The 18,808-nt window shown below is 41.4% G+C and overlaps 1 protein-coding gene across 2 annotated transcripts; it reads right to left on the bottom strand.

Moving 5' to 3' along the window:
* Positions 1-1,000: 1,000 nt before the first annotated feature.
* Positions 1,001-18,743, bottom strand: COX15 (cytochrome c oxidase assembly homolog COX15). Of its 2 annotated transcripts, XM_070485417.1 has the most exons (10): positions 18,557-18,743; positions 15,770-15,960; positions 13,974-14,096; positions 13,501-13,687; positions 11,423-11,590; positions 10,098-10,148; positions 9,282-9,363; positions 7,083-7,237; positions 5,387-5,500; positions 1,001-4,351 (listed from the first exon to the last, which is right to left on the bottom strand). In XM_070485417.1, the coding sequence occupies exons 1-10, from the start codon at positions 18,644-18,646 to the stop codon at positions 4,220-4,222; spliced, it is 1,293 nt and encodes a 430-aa protein (XP_070341518.1). In that variant the 5' UTR covers positions 18,647-18,743; the 3' UTR covers positions 1,001-4,219. The 2 variants fall into 2 exon arrangements, with proteins under 2 accessions (XP_070341518.1, XP_070341520.1); XM_070485419.1 differs by lacking the exon at positions 10,098-10,148.
* Positions 18,744-18,808: the final 65 nt, after the last annotated feature.

Genomic DNA, 18,808 nt, shown 5'->3' with positions numbered 1-18,808 from the left:
CACCACCCCACTTCTCCAGTGTAAGGTAGCTGATACTTTCCTAAGCAGCCCCTCCTACAGAGCCTTGCCAGAGTTTGGCCTGTTAAGACTGCGGGTGATGGAGGCTCTGCCCCTTATTAGCTTCATAGAAGGCTTTCTCTGCGAGCAAAGATTCCAAATACTTTGATTTCTGCCATTATGTTGTGTTCGAAATTGTCATTCCACAATTGCCCTTTAGTTGAAGCCCTGAAGTACAGACCTTGTCTCCTCCATCATTTCTGCCTTGAGCGATGGTCTCTACTGTGTGTTGAAAGGTATCATTTTATTATGATCCACAACTAGAGACTCCCTTCTTGGTTAAAATAAACCAAAGGCTGCCTGTAATGTATCACTTTCAGGAGTTGCTAAGATTATGTTTTTCTAGGGGCTGCCCTGGTGGCACAGCGGTTAAGTTCGCACATTCCACATCTCAGCGGCCTGGGGTTCACTGGTTCAGATCCTAGGTGTGGACATGGCATGGCGTGGCAAGCCATGCTGTAGCAGGCGTCCCACGTATAAAGTAGAGGAAGATGGGCATGGATGTTAGCTCAGGGCCAGTCTTCCTCAGCAAAAAGAGGAGGATTGGCAGTAGTTAGCTCAGGGCTAATCTTCCTTAAAAAACAAAGATTATGTTTTTCTTATGCTTCACATTAAATAATTTTGCTGAACAGTCCTTAAAATTCTCACTGATAAATACTGTTAAATCAGTGAACATTGAACAAAATGTGCAATGCATACTAGAGAGGGGATGTATTCCCCCATATGCAGGGACATGGGTATATATATGTGTTACATATCCCAATATATAACCCACCATTCATTCCAGGACTGGAAGGATGGCTGCAGATAAACTGGTTATCCTAATATAATGATCATCAGACTTGGTCTTTGCAACCAGCATCACTTTAGGCAGTAGCTAATCGTTACCCCTGCCACAGTGGACAGCATTTGTCAGTGTAAGTTAAAGACAAAAACTTCTGGGTTAAGAAAGCCAGGTATTTTAATTTCCCTTGATGTTTTAAAAACAACTGACAGAATTGTTGAAAGACCTTTGAAAATATTAAGGCAAACTAATTTTCCAGGTATGTGATGAATTATTTTGAAAGAGGTGGCTGGGACATCAACCTGTAATCATTCATTTTCCATTCATTCATGCAACATTTGGTATGTGGCTGGTGCTTGGAATAATGCAAACATAAAAATAATTCAGATAATCTCCATTCACCAGAAGCTTGTGGATAGGCATAATACAGTTATATAGCTAAATGTAACCAGATGTTTTTCCAAACTTATTATCTTTAATAAAAGAAAAATGAAGTAAAACATCTGAAACTTATTTTATTCATCTGTTGCTACTTTGTTGGCCAGAACTGTAGAAACATTAGCATATAATTCTTTGGTTGGACTGAACTGCCCTCTGCTGACTCAGTGATTAACTAAGGACAACCTTAGTTTGGGGATCAGGAGATGATGGTACAACGACCCGCCCCAGTGACTGCAGTACCCTCTTTCAAGAATTTTATCTGCAAGAGCTGATAACCTGTTACCATACTAACAGGATCAACACAGCGGATTAAATGAGAGAGGGTGGCCTGGAAATTCCGAGGGAATGGGAATAAGCTGGTCAAAATTTTCTAAGGTAACTAGGCTATCAGGGCCTAGGCCAAGGGTTCCTAAACTTGTCTGCACATAGGACTCACCTGGGGAATTTAAAAATACAGCTATTACTGTTCCAGAGATTGTGATTTAATTGGTCTTGGGTGAGGTTTGGGCTTAGGATTTTTAAAGATTCTAATCTTGCAGCTGGGAATCACCTAGCAACAGCATAAGCCCCAGGGTCCAGGACTTTAAAAACCAAAGACACCTGTCTACTTCTGTTTTTCTAAGAACCACTTGAGAATGGTACACTGTAGGTCACACTGAAACTCAGAGAATATTGGAGTTGAAAAGGAACTGAGATCATCTAGTCCAGAGATTGTAAATGGGCAAACCTTAGGTCATTTATGGCTCCCAGATGTGTTCAGCCTGCATAATCTTCTAAAAAACTTAAAATTAGTTGCCAACACTTGAGAGCTTTCACATACAAATCTAGATGTTTGGCTTCTTTAAAAAATCAGAGTTGACAACCCTGGACCTGCAGAGCAGCAACAGGCCAGAGCTCAGCAGCAGTTTAGCCCCTAAGCTGGGGCACCTGCACTCCAGTGTGCCACTGTCTCCACCAGCCTGATCCTAATGAGCAACTGATTTGGTCCAACTTACACTTAACTTCTACAAAACCGAAAACTAGCTTTCGGCAACTTTCACCCATTGCTCCCAGGTCTGCAGCACAAAGGAAGCTCATTCCTTCTGCATGAGAGGGCTTCAGCTTCTCAAGGACAGGAATCTTGCTCTCTCTCCAAATGTTCTCCTCCAGCTAAATATCCCTAGTTCTTCAAGTATTCCCTGTGATATGGGTTCTGGACTCCTCACCATCTTGGTCTCCTCTTCTGGATACATACTTTGTGTCAGTGTACTCCTTAAATTTGGTACCCAGAGTGAAATGCCAGCACTTGCACTGAGGTATTTGACTATGGCTGTGACAATTCTATTAATAAAATCTGAAACACCATTAATTTTTATTAGTGTCATTACATTGGTTGTTCGAGTCTGTGGCCAACTGAAATCCCTAAGTCTTTTTTATATGAAATGACATGAAGCCAGGTTTCTCCACCCCAAATTTATACAACCTATTTACTTCAAATGAGGATGTTACATTTATAATCTGTTTAATTCCATCTTTATGGTGTCACTCGGGAACTGTTTTGAGTTGTGACCGTCATCTATTATATTAGCAACGTTGAGTTGTTCCATCCTCAAATCCGATCTTTCTGATGGCTTCATCCAAATTACTGATTTAAAATAAAATTAAGTTGAATAAGACAAAGCCCTGTGAAATATCAAAAGACCAAAATCATATCAACTCATTAATCTACCATTTGTTTAAATATCTGAATAGACGTCCATGTACTACACCAGCAAAGCCATATTTTTCTTATCCACAAGGCTGTTAGGAAGCCCTTTCAGGAAGTGATTTATACGATCTTTTCCATTCACCTGACCTAGTGATGCAACAGCACTATCAAAAGAGAAACTACGTTAGTGCTTGATGCATCCAAGTGGGTTACTGGTGATTATGTCCTTTCTAAGTACTTACAAACTGGTTTGCTGCCATACAGACATTAAGCTTGTCAAAATCTACCCTTTCCCCATTTTTGAAAATCAGGATTCTGGAAGACATAGCTATTTCTTGCTGAAGGCTATCTGGCTACTTTAGGGTATGCCAATCATTCCCTTTGAATCTTCACCTGATGGAAGTGAAGTTGAGATCATAAAGAATTTCCACTTGGGCAGAATTCAGGACTCAGGAGGTCAAGGAGACAGACATCATGTACGTACAACCAACATTAAGAAACCGAAGGGCGGCCCTGTGGCCGAGTGGTTAAGTTCGTGCACTTTGCTTCGGCGGCCCAGGGTTTCACGAGTTTGGATCCTGGGCACAGACTTAGCACCATTCATCAAGCCATGCTGAGCTGGCGTCCCACATAGCACAGCCAAAAGGACCTACAACTAGAATATACAATTATGTACTGGGGGGTTTTGGGGAGAAGAAAAAAAAAAAAGAAACCCGAGACACAGCCTATTAAGGAGCAGCAAATGGCAGACATTTCTTTCTCTACATTAAACTTGATTTTCAACCTGAAAAGTAACAAATTTATAAAGGAACCTTTAGCATAACTATATTGACATTCTTCTTTTTCTGCTGAGCAAGATTTGCCCTGAGCTAACATCTGTTGCCAATCTTCCTCTGTTTTTTTTTTGCTTGAGGAAAATTAGCCCCAATCCAACATCCGTGCCAATCTTCCTCTACTTTATATGTGGGTCACCACCACAGCATGGCCAACAAGTGGTGTAGGTCTGTGCCTGGGATCCACACCTGTGAACCCAGGCCACCAAACTCAACCACTATGCCATGGGCCAGTCCCACCATATTGACATTCTTGATCCAGCGACTGTCTCAGAAACAAGCAAAGAATTTTAAATAACTTGACAAATTTGGAAACCACTTGGTATGCCAAGGTCATCCTCTTAGAAAAGCCAAGTTCTTGTACTCTGATGAGCTCTCAAAAGCAGTTTCAGTCCTAGAAAGGTGATCCTCTGAGAATTACTTTGGAACTCTCCGGAGTTCGTTCATGAGCCAAAGGGCAACACTGAGAAGAGCCAGGGAGCCTGACTGGTGAGTGGCAGCCAGAGGAGTTGGCACGTACATCAGCAGAGTGCTAATGCCCAAGCCGGCCTGTTACAAAGGAAAGAGAGAGTAAGCAAAGTAGGAACCACAAATTCAGAGCTGAAATGACTGGGCATCAATAAACGATACATAAACCTCCACCTTCTCCCATCAGAATATTAAAAAAATATACATTTTTAATTTCACAAGTAAATATACTTACAACAAAAATTCAAACAAACAAAAATAAACCTAAAACTCCCCTTAATTCCCCTAAACCCAGTTCCCCTCCCCAAAGACAGCTACTGTTACCAGTTTCTACACGTTTGTACTTTTGTATACATGTTTATAGAAGAACATACAGTTTTGTGCTTTTAAAAAATACACTGTTTTGTCATTTGCTTTTTTTCACTTAACAATATGCATCTTGAGATCTTACTATTTTAAACTGCTGTACAGTATTCCACAGTAGGATACCACAGGCTGGTGTGGTTTTTCTTCTTCTCCTCAAAGCTCCCTGGTACACAGTTGTATATTCTAGTCGTGAGTGCCTCTGGTTGTGCTATATCACTGGTTTAACTATTGAAGTTGTTTCCAATTTTTCACTACCACAGCAATTCTACCATGAATTTCCTCACACAAAGTTCTTTGTGCACTAGAATATCTCTAGGGCAGGCACTAATAGGTCAATTTGCTTAACCAAAGGATTACACATTTAACATTTTAAAAGATATTGCCAAATTGCTCTCTGAAAAAAGCTATACCAACTTACGCTCTCACCAAGAATATATGAAGGTATCCGTTTTCCTAGACCCATACCAATACCTGATCATCTTTTTTTTCCCCATTTTTTTCTAATCTGACCAGCACAAAACAGCACACATTGTTTTAATTTGCTCTTCTCTGATCATGAGTGAGGCTAAACAGCTTTTCCTATTCATCATTCCTCTTGTGAGAATTGTGTATTGATACCCTTGACTTAATTTCTGGTTATTAATTTTTTAGTTTATTATAAATATTGAAAATATTTTCTCCTAGCCTGTCACCTTTCTTTTTTAACTTTGTTTTGAGGACACCTTCAGACTAAAAAGAAGTGGTTTATACCTGTGTGTATGCCAAAGCTAGCAGAGTCGCTGCTGCCACCTTGGTCCTTCGAGGAAGGGGAATTCTCCGGGAGAGGAAGTAGAGTGCTGTAATGGCAGTAACGGAAGTGATTCCCTGCAGGGAGGAAAGAGCCTCATCAAGCGCCAGGGAGAAACGTCCCACCTCCTGGTTTCTGCTCACCTTACACGTATCTCTTCCAGAACCACCGAGTAACCACTACGCACTCTCCTATCCCAGGCACAGAGAACCACCTGCAGTTCCGCCTCTGCTTGCTCCTCCTCAGTCTCTTCCACGCTCCCCGTCTGCTTGCCACTTAAACCTCACTGTCTTCCGCGGCTCCAGCTACAGTTTCTCCATGTATCACTTTATAAACACTAACTCTCTCCCCATGATCTTATTCACCTTCCAAAGTGGGTATCCCCCAGGTGTGGTCTTCACTTTTTAAATCATTCTTTGCATCCTTATCACTAATTTTATCTCTACTGTAATCCTGTATGTTTAAAGCAGCACATGAGGGTTATTATTGTGACTCCAGGACATGCGGTTATTATTTTCCTGGGCTGTGAGTAGAGAAGGTGGTGGTACTGATAGCTAATGCTAAAAAACGATCTAAAGTTCTATTTTCATTCCCACCCCTTCAGAACTAGGGTGTGGGACTGGCAATAGCGTCTCCTTCCCCCTTCCATGATGTCAAGCCGAGTGTTTTTCTACCACATTTCTACATCTGTCTCATTTCTTTCTTTTCAGAGCTGTCCATGATGACAGTTTCAACCAGACTTTATTTATTCCAAAATGATGTGTGGGGGTGGGGACTGAGCCCACATAAGGTAACTTGCCCACGCCCAGCACTCCCTTTGGATGCCTGAGTCCTCTGGACCTCTCTCTTTGGATGTACTACTATCATCTCACAGTCAACATACCTCAGTCTGATGACATCCTCCATCTCTAGCTCAGCACTCATTCCAATAGTCCTATTTCTGTTGATTGTGTTTTAAGCATGCCACAGAAGCTTTCTGGTCTCCTTTGATCTTTCTTCACCTTTATTCCTACAGCCAATCTTCTATTCCTTACAACCTCTCTCAGATTCACCACTTTTCTCAAGCCCCACTCGCTCCATGAAGGCTGGATCCCCATCACTCTCAGCTGCAGTGCTGCAAGAGCACTATTGCCCACTGGTCTCCTTGCTGCTGCTCTTCCCTGCGCCGATTTATCATGCTCAGGTTACCAAGCCAATCTTAACACGACCCAAAGCAGGCCTTTAATAATCATTAGCTTAAATGAAACGAACACTATTTATGATGCTCTTGGCTCCTTGGGTTCTGGTTCAGATTTGATAGCTATGTGTGTGGCAACCACTGTCTTTGCACGCTCTTCTCTATTCAGCTTCATTTATGCTAAAATGATTCTGCTATGTGTGTGCAGGATTGAGGAAGGTTATCATTTGTCAGATAGTAAAAGGTACAATTGAACTTTAAGAAGCTGACAGTATCCTGAAAGCCAGAATTTGGTAGGAGGGGTTGTGGGTAATTAGGACAAAAACATCACATCTGAGAGCTGGTACTAAATTTCTTCTAAAAAGAAAAGGAAATCTCATTCCCACTCTACCCTCTCAGTGCTGCCTTCAGGGCATCAGACACCCCAAAGCCTGAGAGAGGCTCCCTGGGCTTAGTAGCCAGTTAACACCAGCCAGACTTACCAGAATCCGGTGATCAAACTGCACCATGGTGGGATTCTCAAAAACATTCCTCAGGATGGGGGAGAATGTAAAGAGATCCTCTGGGATCCAAGATTCTCCCATCTTGGGAAAGGAGTTGTAAACAAGCCCAGCATCCAGTCCTGCCACAAAGGCCCCTGTATCCAAGGTAAATGGCATTTATTAAAATGAGAGAAAGAAGAAACCAAATACTATTTCTGACACAGAAAAGGTTTATTATCCCAGAGTTAGATAAAAGAGAGAAAAATAAAAAAAAAGATTTAGTAAGGGTTCTCAAAAAGGGACTATACATCACAAACACCATGAGAACTTTAAAAAAAACAAAACAGCGCTGGCCCGGTGGCGCAGCAGTTAAGTGCGCACGTTCTGCCTTGGCGGCCCGGGGTTCACTGGTTTGGATCCTGGGTGCGGACATGGCACCAGTTGGCAAAAGCCATGCTGTGGCAGGCGTCCCATGTATAAAGCAGAGGAAGATGGGCGCAGATGTTAGCTCAGGGGCAGCCCTCCTCAGCAAAAAGAGGAGGATTGGCAGTAGTTAGCTCAGGGCTAATCTTCCTCAAAACAAAACAAAAAAAACAAAAACAACTGCATCCTCACCTGCTCCAACCCCAAGATTCTGGCATGCTTCCCCAAAGGAGCGGAACAGAAACTCTAGAGAGAGGCATATTAGTTTGGAATAATTCCCTTAGTGATTCTGATGCCCTCCTTATCCCCCACAGAGAACTACTGATCTGTTCTGGACATGCTCTTTCCTCAGAAATCTGCATAATTTACTCCTTCACTTCCTCAGGTCTCCACTGAAATGTCACCTCATCAAAGAGATCTCCTCAATGATCCTATATAAGATGGTACTCCTCCAGCTCCCTCTATCCCCTTATCCTGCTTTATTTTTCTTCATAGCAGTGAACACCATCTGACATATTATATTTTATTATCTGTCTTCCCCAAGTGCTCAAAAAATGTTTAGGGGCCGGCCCAACAGCATAGTGGTTAAGTCTGTGTACTCTGCTTTGGCAGCCCGGGGTTCAGGGGTTCGGATCCCAGGCATGGACCTACACACCACTCGTCAAGCCATACTGTTGTGGTGCCCCACATACAAAACAGAGGAAGACTGGCCCAGATGTTAGCTCAGGGGCAATCTTCCTCACAAAAAAAAAAAAAAAAAATTTGTTGAATGAACACAGAAATGAAAAAAAAACTTATAAACTAAATCCTAGATAAACACATAAAGACGGTATTCATGAATTAATGATGACTGATCCATTATTTATAATGAAAGAAGATTCAGGGATGTTTAGATCACATTCCTTATTTTTCTAAATGCTATTTATAAAGTCAAAATTCATGCTCTTCCACCAAAAAAGGGGGAGGAGTTGGATGGATCACTGGTTTGATGGTTTTATTTTAAGCAGTGCTGTCCAGTAGAACTTTCTGTGATGATGGAAATGTTCTATAACTGCCATCCAATATAAGAGCTTAGCCACATGTGGCTACTGAGCACTTGAAATGTCGCTGGTGTGACTGAGGAACTAAATTTTAAATTTTATTTAATTTTAATTAATTAAAGTTTAAATAGTCACATGAGGCTGGTGATTATTGTATTGGATAGTGCAGTTTTAGAGTGAGACAGACAGAGGTAGAGGTGTGATTTAAAGAATGAAAAGACCTGGGTTGGTCTCTTTGCATCAATGAATTCCCCACCTTACACTATTTTTGAGGGCAGGCTTTTTGTCCGACCCACCTTGGTGTAACGTAATAATAACGTTTATATAAAAATAACAGCTAACACTTATATAGCTTTTGGTATACGCCAGGTACTGTTCCAAGCACTTCACATATCTTACTCATACTATTATCATCATCCCCATTTCACAGATGAAGTCATTGAGGGCCAGAGAGGTTACACAGCTTGTCCAAGGTCATACAGTTCATAGGTGGTGAAGACAGGATTTGAAGTGAGGCAATCTGGATCCAGGTAAATGCTCAATATTTTTGTTCAACTGACTGGAAAGCAGGATTTTTGGAAGGGAGGAAGGAATAGAAAACAGAGTGAAGATGGTGGGTATGAGAGAGGAAGATGTGAAAGGAAAATAAGATGATGCAAGAAGGGCAAAGCATAAGCAAGAGATCCCACCTGAGAGTGGGATGAAAACAGGCCACCTGTGCTGAGAAGAGGCCCACCTGAGAGAGCCGTAAGGAACACTAGGCCTGCTGTTCCATGAGCGAATCGTCTCAACCACAGGAGCTGACGGGTTTCAGGCAACTAAATAAGGAAAGAAAATCATCAGATAAACCGTACTGCAGGAACTACGAGAGGCCGCAAAGATCTCTAAGGCCAAAGCCAAGTGACCATCTTAAGTCAGATCTTCTCGGACCCTTGGACTAGGTTAAATACTCCAAGCAGACAGTCTGTTCTAACATTGCATCATATTTTACTAAATTTATATATTTACTATCTGTCCTCCCTGCTATCCTGTAAGTTTTGTGAAGGCGGGAACCACCATCTGTCTTGGTATGACAGTAATCCTAGCCCAGTGCTTGGCACGTAGGAACTCAGTACGAATCTGCTCAATAACTGAATGATTTGCATTGTTCAGGGGAAAAATGCTTCACTGTGGTTGAAATGATATGGCTGAAGATATAGGACTGGATTTTCATGTTGTGTGTGACATTTAGTGCTTAACAAATATACTCAGAATTAAATTGCATAAACTGCCTAGAGTGGGGATTCTTGCATTTAGTGTTTTTGGTAAAGTCAAATCTTTTTTTTAATTTTTACTATAACCAACTTCTGATACTAATCAGTGAATCAACAAATATTTATTAAGAATTTTATAAACAGGTAATCATAAAGATACAAAGGAGTTAAGTCAGAGTGCTGCCCTCAAACAGTTTACAATCTAGTATGTGAAGAGTTAGGTATCATTACTAAGATACTGTACAGTATATCAGCGCTGTCCAACAGAACTTTCTGTGATGATGGAAATGTTCTATTACCTGTACTGCCCAATATGTGGCTAACAAGGACTTGAAACGAGGCGAGAGCAACTGAAAATTAAATAAAAAGTTAATTTTACTTAAAGTTTAAGTAAATAACGGTTTGTTTAAATAAAGTTAATTCTATTTCATTTTAAGTAATTAAAATTTAAATAGCCACATGTAGCTAGTAGCTACTGTGTTAGACAGCATAGGACTATATGTTTGACTATCATCTCAAATCCTTTCTGTAATTAGGGGAATAGAAATAAATAAAAAGAGAAAAACAATTAATTGATAATTAAAAAGTCATTGGTAACCTTTCAGAGTACCAATTCAGTGGAGTGTGTTTAGGAGTGTGTGGTATTAAGCATGGGGGTGAACGTGTAGGTGCGTATGTACGGGGATGGGTGGGAAGCCAGATGAGAGGAACTGAAAAGAAAGAATGCATTGTCAGGAAGTACAGCTACAGATGTAAGCAATTCATTTAGAAGTTTGGCTTTGAAAGTCAGAAAAACAAGAATTATTCAGATGTAGACTGTCTACTATACCAATGTGTCAATTCCATCTGGCTTTCCTGCGGGGAGGACTGCCAGGTCAACCACTCCCGTCCTTAGTGGGATCCAGGCTACTGGTTCCAAGTCCCTACTGGATGATTCTACTTCAAAGTCCTACTGTCATCTCAAACTTTACTCCATGAGATTATCCAGGCCAATCATGACTTTAATACGTAAAATAATACTCATTTTTTAAAAAACTAGATAAATTACTATTTTCCTTCAATCGGCATACAGAGAAAATACTTTCAGGCAAGATCACCAAGGTTTATTATATTGTTAGATCTGATGAATGGCAGATCCCCATCTAAAGAACAAACAACCCAACAAGGCTCTTGTACACCACCAAAGCTCCAGAAATAGCTCTCATGCTGGCTTTCCTCACCTCGCCATCCGCCCTCCCTCTGGGAGTCAGAAGTAAAGTGGTTGGGATAGCTCTTGTTGTTGGTACTCTTCCCCACTTTTCCTAAAATTCATGTTTTCACCTTTCCCAATAGGCAATGCTGACAAAATATTCTGGCTCCTATCCTACTAATTCTTCTTTGAATGAGTTGCTCCAGCTCAAAAGAATAATTGCAAATTTTAGTCTATAGTCCCAAAGCTAACCCAAAATTTAAAGTTCAATGTTTCTCTAAACTTTCATTATATCTAGCTTCTGGTAAATTGGTAAATGTTACTAGGGGAAAGTGTGCATTTTGACTTATAACTTCCCATTAGAACCAGAATTTCCATTTCTCTGCCTCTATCAGCATTTGTGCAGATGTGGTAACAACACAGACTGACTTTTACCTTGTGCTGAGGGAGCAGCAGTGAGAGTGAGGTCCACAAGCTGGCGCAGTAAAGAACAAGGGCTGACCCCAGGTGGGCAGCAAGGCGGTACTGACTGACCCGAGGGATGTCATGGGAGTCTGGTTTTTCTTCTAATCCACTTTTCACCATATACCATCCCAACAGACCCTAGAACCAAAAAGAGAAGAGGCAAATAAAATAAGGTTGAAACTGTCTATTCAACTTTAATCTCTGAGAACCTGTGTTATCAATGATCGGGGATACTCCCTACATGGCCCCTCCTTTCCATACCCTCTCCGATTCCCAGTATCCCAGGAATGAGGGCCTATCCACATTTCCACATATAGCATCGCAAATACTTAACCACTGTTTAGACTAACATTTTATTGACATATAAGCCAAATATAAAAAGTGCAAAAAAGCATATCTGTGGGCAAAACCTTGCAAATACTTGATATAATTTAACATTATGTAAGACAGTAAAACATAAAAAGAGTTGTTTCTATTAAAACTAGATTGAATGCTTTGGAAAAGCTTGACAAAGATAATTGCCTAAACACAATTACTGTCAAGTTAGCTGGGAAGAGACATAAAACTTTTGGTGGAGAAGTCATAAAAAGCTGGAAGGCTTTGCAGGCAGAATGCTTTGTTCCCACTCCCCTTTAAAGAAAATGAAACGAAGTTAATAGTTTATGCGGGTGCGAGAGATCTGACGCTGAACGCCAATGGGAGGACTCAAAGAACAGGCCTTAGCTCTGTTAAAAAAAAGGTAATGAAAGTACATGTTTCAGTCTGAAAGATTAAGTATGTATTATTATTCTATGATTCTCTGCTTTAACTGACTTTTTTGACTTTTTCAACTAACCAAACAACTGTCAGTTCCAATCATATCATATCAGGTAACAGCCTTTTCAACCCCACCATCCCAAGGCGGTAGAATCATGTCAAAGAGGTGAGATTCTGCCACCTCTTCTAAATACATACTTCTCTGGAAATCTTTCTGGGCAATTCTTTCCCCCTTCACCATTACCCTGGATCAAATTATCTTGATTTCATCGGCATAGGACATTGGAAGATGGAGGAGGATACAGTGTGATTTGCCAGCCCTCACTTTCTTCCTCCCATAACCCTATCAGCCATCTTCAAATTTTAGTGGTTTTTTTCCCCCCATTCTAAAACAAACTTTCATTTTGTTTCACTTCCCCTCCCCTAGTTTCCATTAGACTTTTATTAATGTCTAACTCTTAACTACTTCTATTTTCTCTATTTCATCTCTTCCATCTTCCTCCTTAATTCCTTCTAAATGGTTCATATTCTTACCATTTCTGAATTAACCAATTCACTTCCTCCTGATGAAATTGTGGTATTTCTTTGATGCTCTGATACTCTCCCTTAGGGCCTGTATACCCTGACCCAAATACTCATATGTGTCTTCTCTAGTAATCCTTTTCTTGGCTGTCAGTCTCACCTAACCCCTTAACTCTAGGAGTCATTCAAAGCTCTTTTCCTTAAGAGGAGTTGAACTTATGTGGTTTTAATCACCATTTATACTTGAATATCTCTCAGCTACATCTGTATTCTAAGATCCTTCATCCCACAAAATGTTTCTCTCTTTTGCAGTTTTCCTATTTGCTTCGGTCGCCATTCTAGCACAGAGATCCCACTTCCCCATGGAGCAAGCCAGTTAGAAAAAGGGAGGAGATGAGAACCAGGAGGAGAGCCCTGATGGGAAAGAAACTCTAATTCTTGTGACACAAAAATATATTTATTGAGTACTTACTGATTCCAGGCATTAAACTAAGTACTTTATAGGCATGATCTCATTTACTACACACACAAACCAAATGGTAGGCCCTATTATTATGCCTGTTTTCAGGTAAAGGACACACAGCCTACAGAGATTAGACAACTCGCCCTACTAAATGGCAGAGGCAGGCCTTGAAGCCAGGCCTGTGACACTAAAACCCATGCTCTTACCCACTCTGTTATACGGCTTCAAAGATTATTTCCTTAAAAAACAATGCCAACTAGGAAGCTCCTGGGAGCATCTCTGGTTTCCCCAACTTGAATAATCTCACCTGGAAGCAGACTAAACCACAGAGGGCAAGAACACGTCCTTTCATGGCGCGGCTGAGCCAGCCCTTTCTCCAAAAGTAGGCAGCAGGCAGGATGTATACGAGGCCTACAAGACGACCCCACATTCGGTGGGAGTACTCCATGTACCAGATGAACTTGAATTCTGCCAATGTCATATCATGATTCAAGCTGGGTGAAAAGGGAAGTCAAAAAAGAAGAGGAAACATCCATCTGATTTTTATTTCCCAGTGGAATGCAGGAACATTCTCAGTCTTGAAGCTTGATAGGTCTGCCCTCTTCCTCATCAGTGACCTCAGGGTTGCTTTGGAAGTGGGGGTTTAAGAGTAGGGAGCTCACTAAATATAACTGAGCTGATATTAAGAAATAATAGAATCTAATCATTCTGAAATGTTTAAATAAGCAAAAGACTGAGTGGGCCTAATGGGATGTTTACCTGATTTTCTACAGCACTTACATTTTAAATTCTGGAAATTGCTGGTATTTTTGGAATTCTGCTTCCCATTCCTCTTGGTTTGTAGGTGGCTTCATCTCCTTTATTAAATGCCAATCTACCATCGAGAGGCCAGACTCTGTCAACCTTAGGATAGGAAAGAAATTTGAGTGTGTGTGTACACGCACAGGCAAGTGTGCACATGAGCGCACAATGCTGATCATAAAGGTTTACAGCACCAAGTGGATCTGAACTCAGCCCCTCTAAAGGCAGACACATTATTTCATTGTTTCCTCTTTTGACATCTTCTTCTCTTCTTAGTGCTTAGAATTTTGTCAGAAACAGCAGCCATCAGGTATAATTTTCTTTACCCCCTTATTCTCTCAATCCTCTCATTAAATTCTTCCTACTTCTTTCTTTTATTAGCATTCCTTGACAGGCAATCAACCCTTAGACCAAAGAAATTTGCCCTAAATGCATAACCAACATTATTTACACAGAGAAGAGAAATTTGTTATAGGTATAAAATGGTTTAGGTTCTTGAGTGAATTTAAAGACGACAAAACTCAAATTTGTTGCAGTTTCTCATAACAGCCTATATAATGCATAAGTTATTTTGAAATAAGGGCACAGGGAATGTGGAGAGAATGTGAGGAACACATACTTTATTAAAACAGGAAGGACTTTCACCAAAAGGAGTTAGAGTTCCTAAACTAAAAGGCTGATTTTAGGCCTGATGCAGGAAATGTATAAGATGAGCCTGGAACATCTTATTATCCAGAAAGCAACGAATCAAAGGTCCTGTCAAAAAGACCCTGGAACCAATTTGAAGAGGTTCCCACTGACTAAAGATGGGACAATTTGAGCAAATCATCCTCATTGCCATGAACGGAAACATATCAAATATGGTTAAACCTATGAGCTCATGATGATACTTAAAAACTCAAACCCTTTATTGGCTACCTTTGGAAGATGGCTGGGAATCAATTTATTATTTTGAAAAATTGGTAAATAAAGGGAAAGAATCAAGTATTTATCCTGCCTTTCAAACTGTACCTTAGGAATAACCAATTTTTTGATGAGGGGAAGTTTCTTTTTAGAGTTGAGGTAATAAAATATCACAATTTTGCAACTCTAAAGAAATAATGGATCTATGCAATGATCATCAATGGCTGTTGATCTAACAGACACCAGATATTTATGAATGTATAATCACCTCTGAAGTATTTTGCCCCTCTGCCCCCACCCTCAATCTGATCAAGCCATTACCAGATTACAGAAAACACAGGGGACAATGGGACATGTTAAACATCATCACAAGTGTGCAATTAGCAAAACCCAGACTGTGGGAAACTCCATGGATAAATGACTCGGGTTTCTTCAACAAAAAACTGCCAATGGTGGTGAGGGGGTGGAGGGAGGAGTACAATCTAAATCTATAAAATCTCTTTATAGGTTTAAATAGATCTGAGAGGTACATGAACCAATTGTGATGTATGGAACTTATTTGGGTTTAATTCAAACAAACTGTACAAAAATTTTTGAGACAAACTTGAACTCTGATTGTAGGCGGAAAATATACACAAACAATGCACGGCTAACAGTTAAGACCTAAACGAGTTCTTGTGAAGGGCTCCTACTAATAAAACCCTAAACTATTCTACGGCAGGGTAAGCCGTCAAACACGTTCCCTCTCTAGGCCGGTTTCTGCATGTGAAAAACGAGGGAGCTAGATGATTCCTAGGGTCCCTTCCCCCTCAGTCATCCTGTGCCTCTACTCATGACCCAAATAGCTAACCCACTATGAGCAAATTACTCACCTAGTTACTCCACCAAGAATAACTGCTCCAGCCACTGTTCCACTGCAGACCAGGAGCCATCGGCCCACCACCCGCTCAGCAGCCTTTGAGGGAAGGGACACTGTACCCCTTCCGGCTTGCAAGGCTACTTCAGAGACGGTGCTGTATTGACCTGGCCTCAAGGGACGGCTGATCCCACAGCTGCAACCACACTAAGGATCAAGACAGACAAATTACAACTGGAGAAAAAGGGAAAGACTTCCCTCCACTGCTACTCACACTCAATCCCACTCTGTCTGGAGTCAAGTCCCCTGAGTGGCCACATCTCACTGCCCTGGTAAATCATCATCTCTTAACTGGATTACTGCAACCACCTCCCAACTGGTTTTCCTGCCTCTACACTTGGCCTTACTCCAAGCCATCCCCACACTACAAAAACCTTCTGGTCTCTGCATACTTCCCCCAGACTTAACTCTACACCTAGATATGGATTATTTTCTTTCTCTGGTGGGTCTTTAAACATGATTTCCGACGGGGACACTACTTGTCCCCTGATTGACAATACTTACTGCAGACCTCAGCTTAGATGTCATTTCCTTTGAGAAATGTTCCCAGATATTCCCAGGCCTGCAACAGGTCACTCTCACAGCACTGTGTACCTCCCCTATCACAGTGCTTAACACACTGCAATGTACCTTCAGGTTCACTTGTCTCTATCTCCCACTAAGCTCTGAGCTGGGGGACAGCAGTGTCTCATCTGGTCAGTCTAGCTCTTTCCCTCCTGCTACTTTTGTTTCAAACAGTTCCCTGACATAACAAGACCTTAATAAAGACTTGACAAATGAATTACAGGTGAATAAACTGTGCCTGCCTCCAGGGAAGGAGCCTTTTGGTACAGTAGTCTTTTGGTACAGTACAGTTTCACTTTCAGCAGTTTCAGCTACCCACAGTCTACCATAGTCCAAAAACATTAAATGGAAAATTCCAGAAATAAACAATTCATTAAGTTTTAAATTGCAAGCCACTCTGAGCAACATTATGAAATCTCGCTTGGCCCACTCCATCCTGCCTGAGATGTGGGTCACCCCTTTGTCCAAGGATCCATGCTGTATATGGTACCCATCTGTTAGTCACTTAGGAGCTGTCTTGGTTATCAGATTGACTATCGAGGTATTGCAGTGCTTGTGTTCAAGTAACTCTTATTTTACTTAATAATGGCCCCAAAGCTCAAGAGCAATGATGCTGGCAATTCGGATGTGCCAAAGAGAAGCTGTCAAATGCTTCGTCTAAGTGAAAAGTTGAAAGTTCTCAACTTAATAAGGAAAAAAATCATATGCTGAGGTTCCTAAGATCCACGGTAACTTTTCTTAGAGTATATTGTTACAATTAGTTGTTGTTAATCTCTTACTGTGCCCAATGTATAAATTAAACTTTATCATAGGTATGTACATATAGGAAAAAACATAGTACAGATCCTCCTTGACTTACAATGGAGTTACGTCCAGATAAACCAATAGTAAGCTGAAAATATAATAAGACAAAAATGCATTTAAGGGCCAGCCCTGGTGGCCTAGTGGTTAAGTTTGGTGTATTCCACTTTGGCAGCCTGGGTTTGGTTCCAGGCGCAGACTTACACCACATCTGTCAGTGGCTATGCTATGGTGGCAGCTCACACACCAAAAGAGGAAGACTGGCAGCGGGTGTTAGCTCAAGGCGAATCTTCCTCAGTAAAAAAGGGAAAAAGAAATGCATTTAATACACCTAACCTACCAAACATCACAGCTTAGCCTAGCCCACCCCAAACATGCTGAGAACACTTCCATTAGCCTAAAGTTGGGCAAAAGCATCTAACACAAAGCCTATTTTATAATAAAGTATTGGAAAATCTCACATAACTTATTGAATACTATATTGAGAGTGAAAAAACAGAATTGTTATTGGTACAGAATGGTTGTAACTGTATTGGTTGTTTATGCCTGGCTGACTGGGAGCTGTGGCTTGTTACCACTGCCCAGCATCACACGAGAGTATCATACTGCATATTGCTAGCCCACAAAAATACCAAAATTAAAAATTCGAAGTACGGTTTCTACTGAATGCATATTGCTTTCAAACCACGGCAAAGTCGAAAAAGTCTTAAGTGAATCATCATACATCGGGAACTGTCTGTACATATAGGGTTCAGAACTATTCCCGGTTTCAGGCATCCACTGGGGATCTTGGAACATATCCCTTGAGGATAAAGGGGGACTTATCTTTCGCTTCCCAGTTCCTAACACACAATAATCCCTCAATAATTATTAGTCAAGGGATAGTCAAGGGAATACACGCCCTCTTCCTACTCTGAGAGTCCAAAGAACCATTTTTGGTTTCCTGCTTCTAATTAACTTTAGACAACTAAGCCTCAATTTCCTTCTTTGTAGAATGGAGTTACAGCCCCTAACCTGACTACCTGTAGGCTCTTAGCAAAAATCAAATATATGGGTAAAAATTACTGAGCTTTTACTATGTGCTAAGCGCTCGATGTACATTAAATTATCTAATCCGCACAACTTTATGAAGTAAGCATTGCTGTTATCCCCATTTTACAGATGGGGAAATTGAGGCACAGAAAGATTAACTCGGCTAATATCACACAGCTAGTAAGTAGTAGGTGCGGACTTGAACTCTGGGGCTCTGGGCACAAGGAAACGCGTTGTGAACTCTAAGGAGCTACGGAAACGTGATATGAGGTTATCTGTTCTTTTTTTCCATGCCCTTTCACCCCATGCCCGCTTACGAGACTCAGAGTCTGCTGCGATGCGGTACCTGTGCTCTAGGCGCCGCCCTAGGAACCAGGAGCCGGAGACACGGGCTCCCCATCAAGGCCTTCAGGGGCGGAGAGAGTAATCGCTGCATACTGAGGACAGCGCACGGCCGCCGCCTCCACGCTCCAGCGGTCTGTGGTCTCTTCTCTCCGCCACCGAAGAGAGAAGCACTTCCGGGTTACGCTGCGGGAGCCCCTCCTGCTCAGACGCCAGCGGCGAAGAGTGACTGCGCCTGCGCTAGCGACTCGGCTTT

Source organism: Equus asinus, chromosome 2 (assembly GCF_041296235.1).
Source record: "Equus asinus isolate D_3611 breed Donkey chromosome 2, EquAss-T2T_v2, whole genome shotgun sequence".
NCBI classification, from domain to species: Eukaryota; Metazoa; Chordata; class Mammalia; order Perissodactyla; family Equidae; genus Equus; species Equus asinus.
Note: the sequence above shows the minus strand (reverse complement) of the source record. Positions and strands in the feature narration are given on the sequence as shown.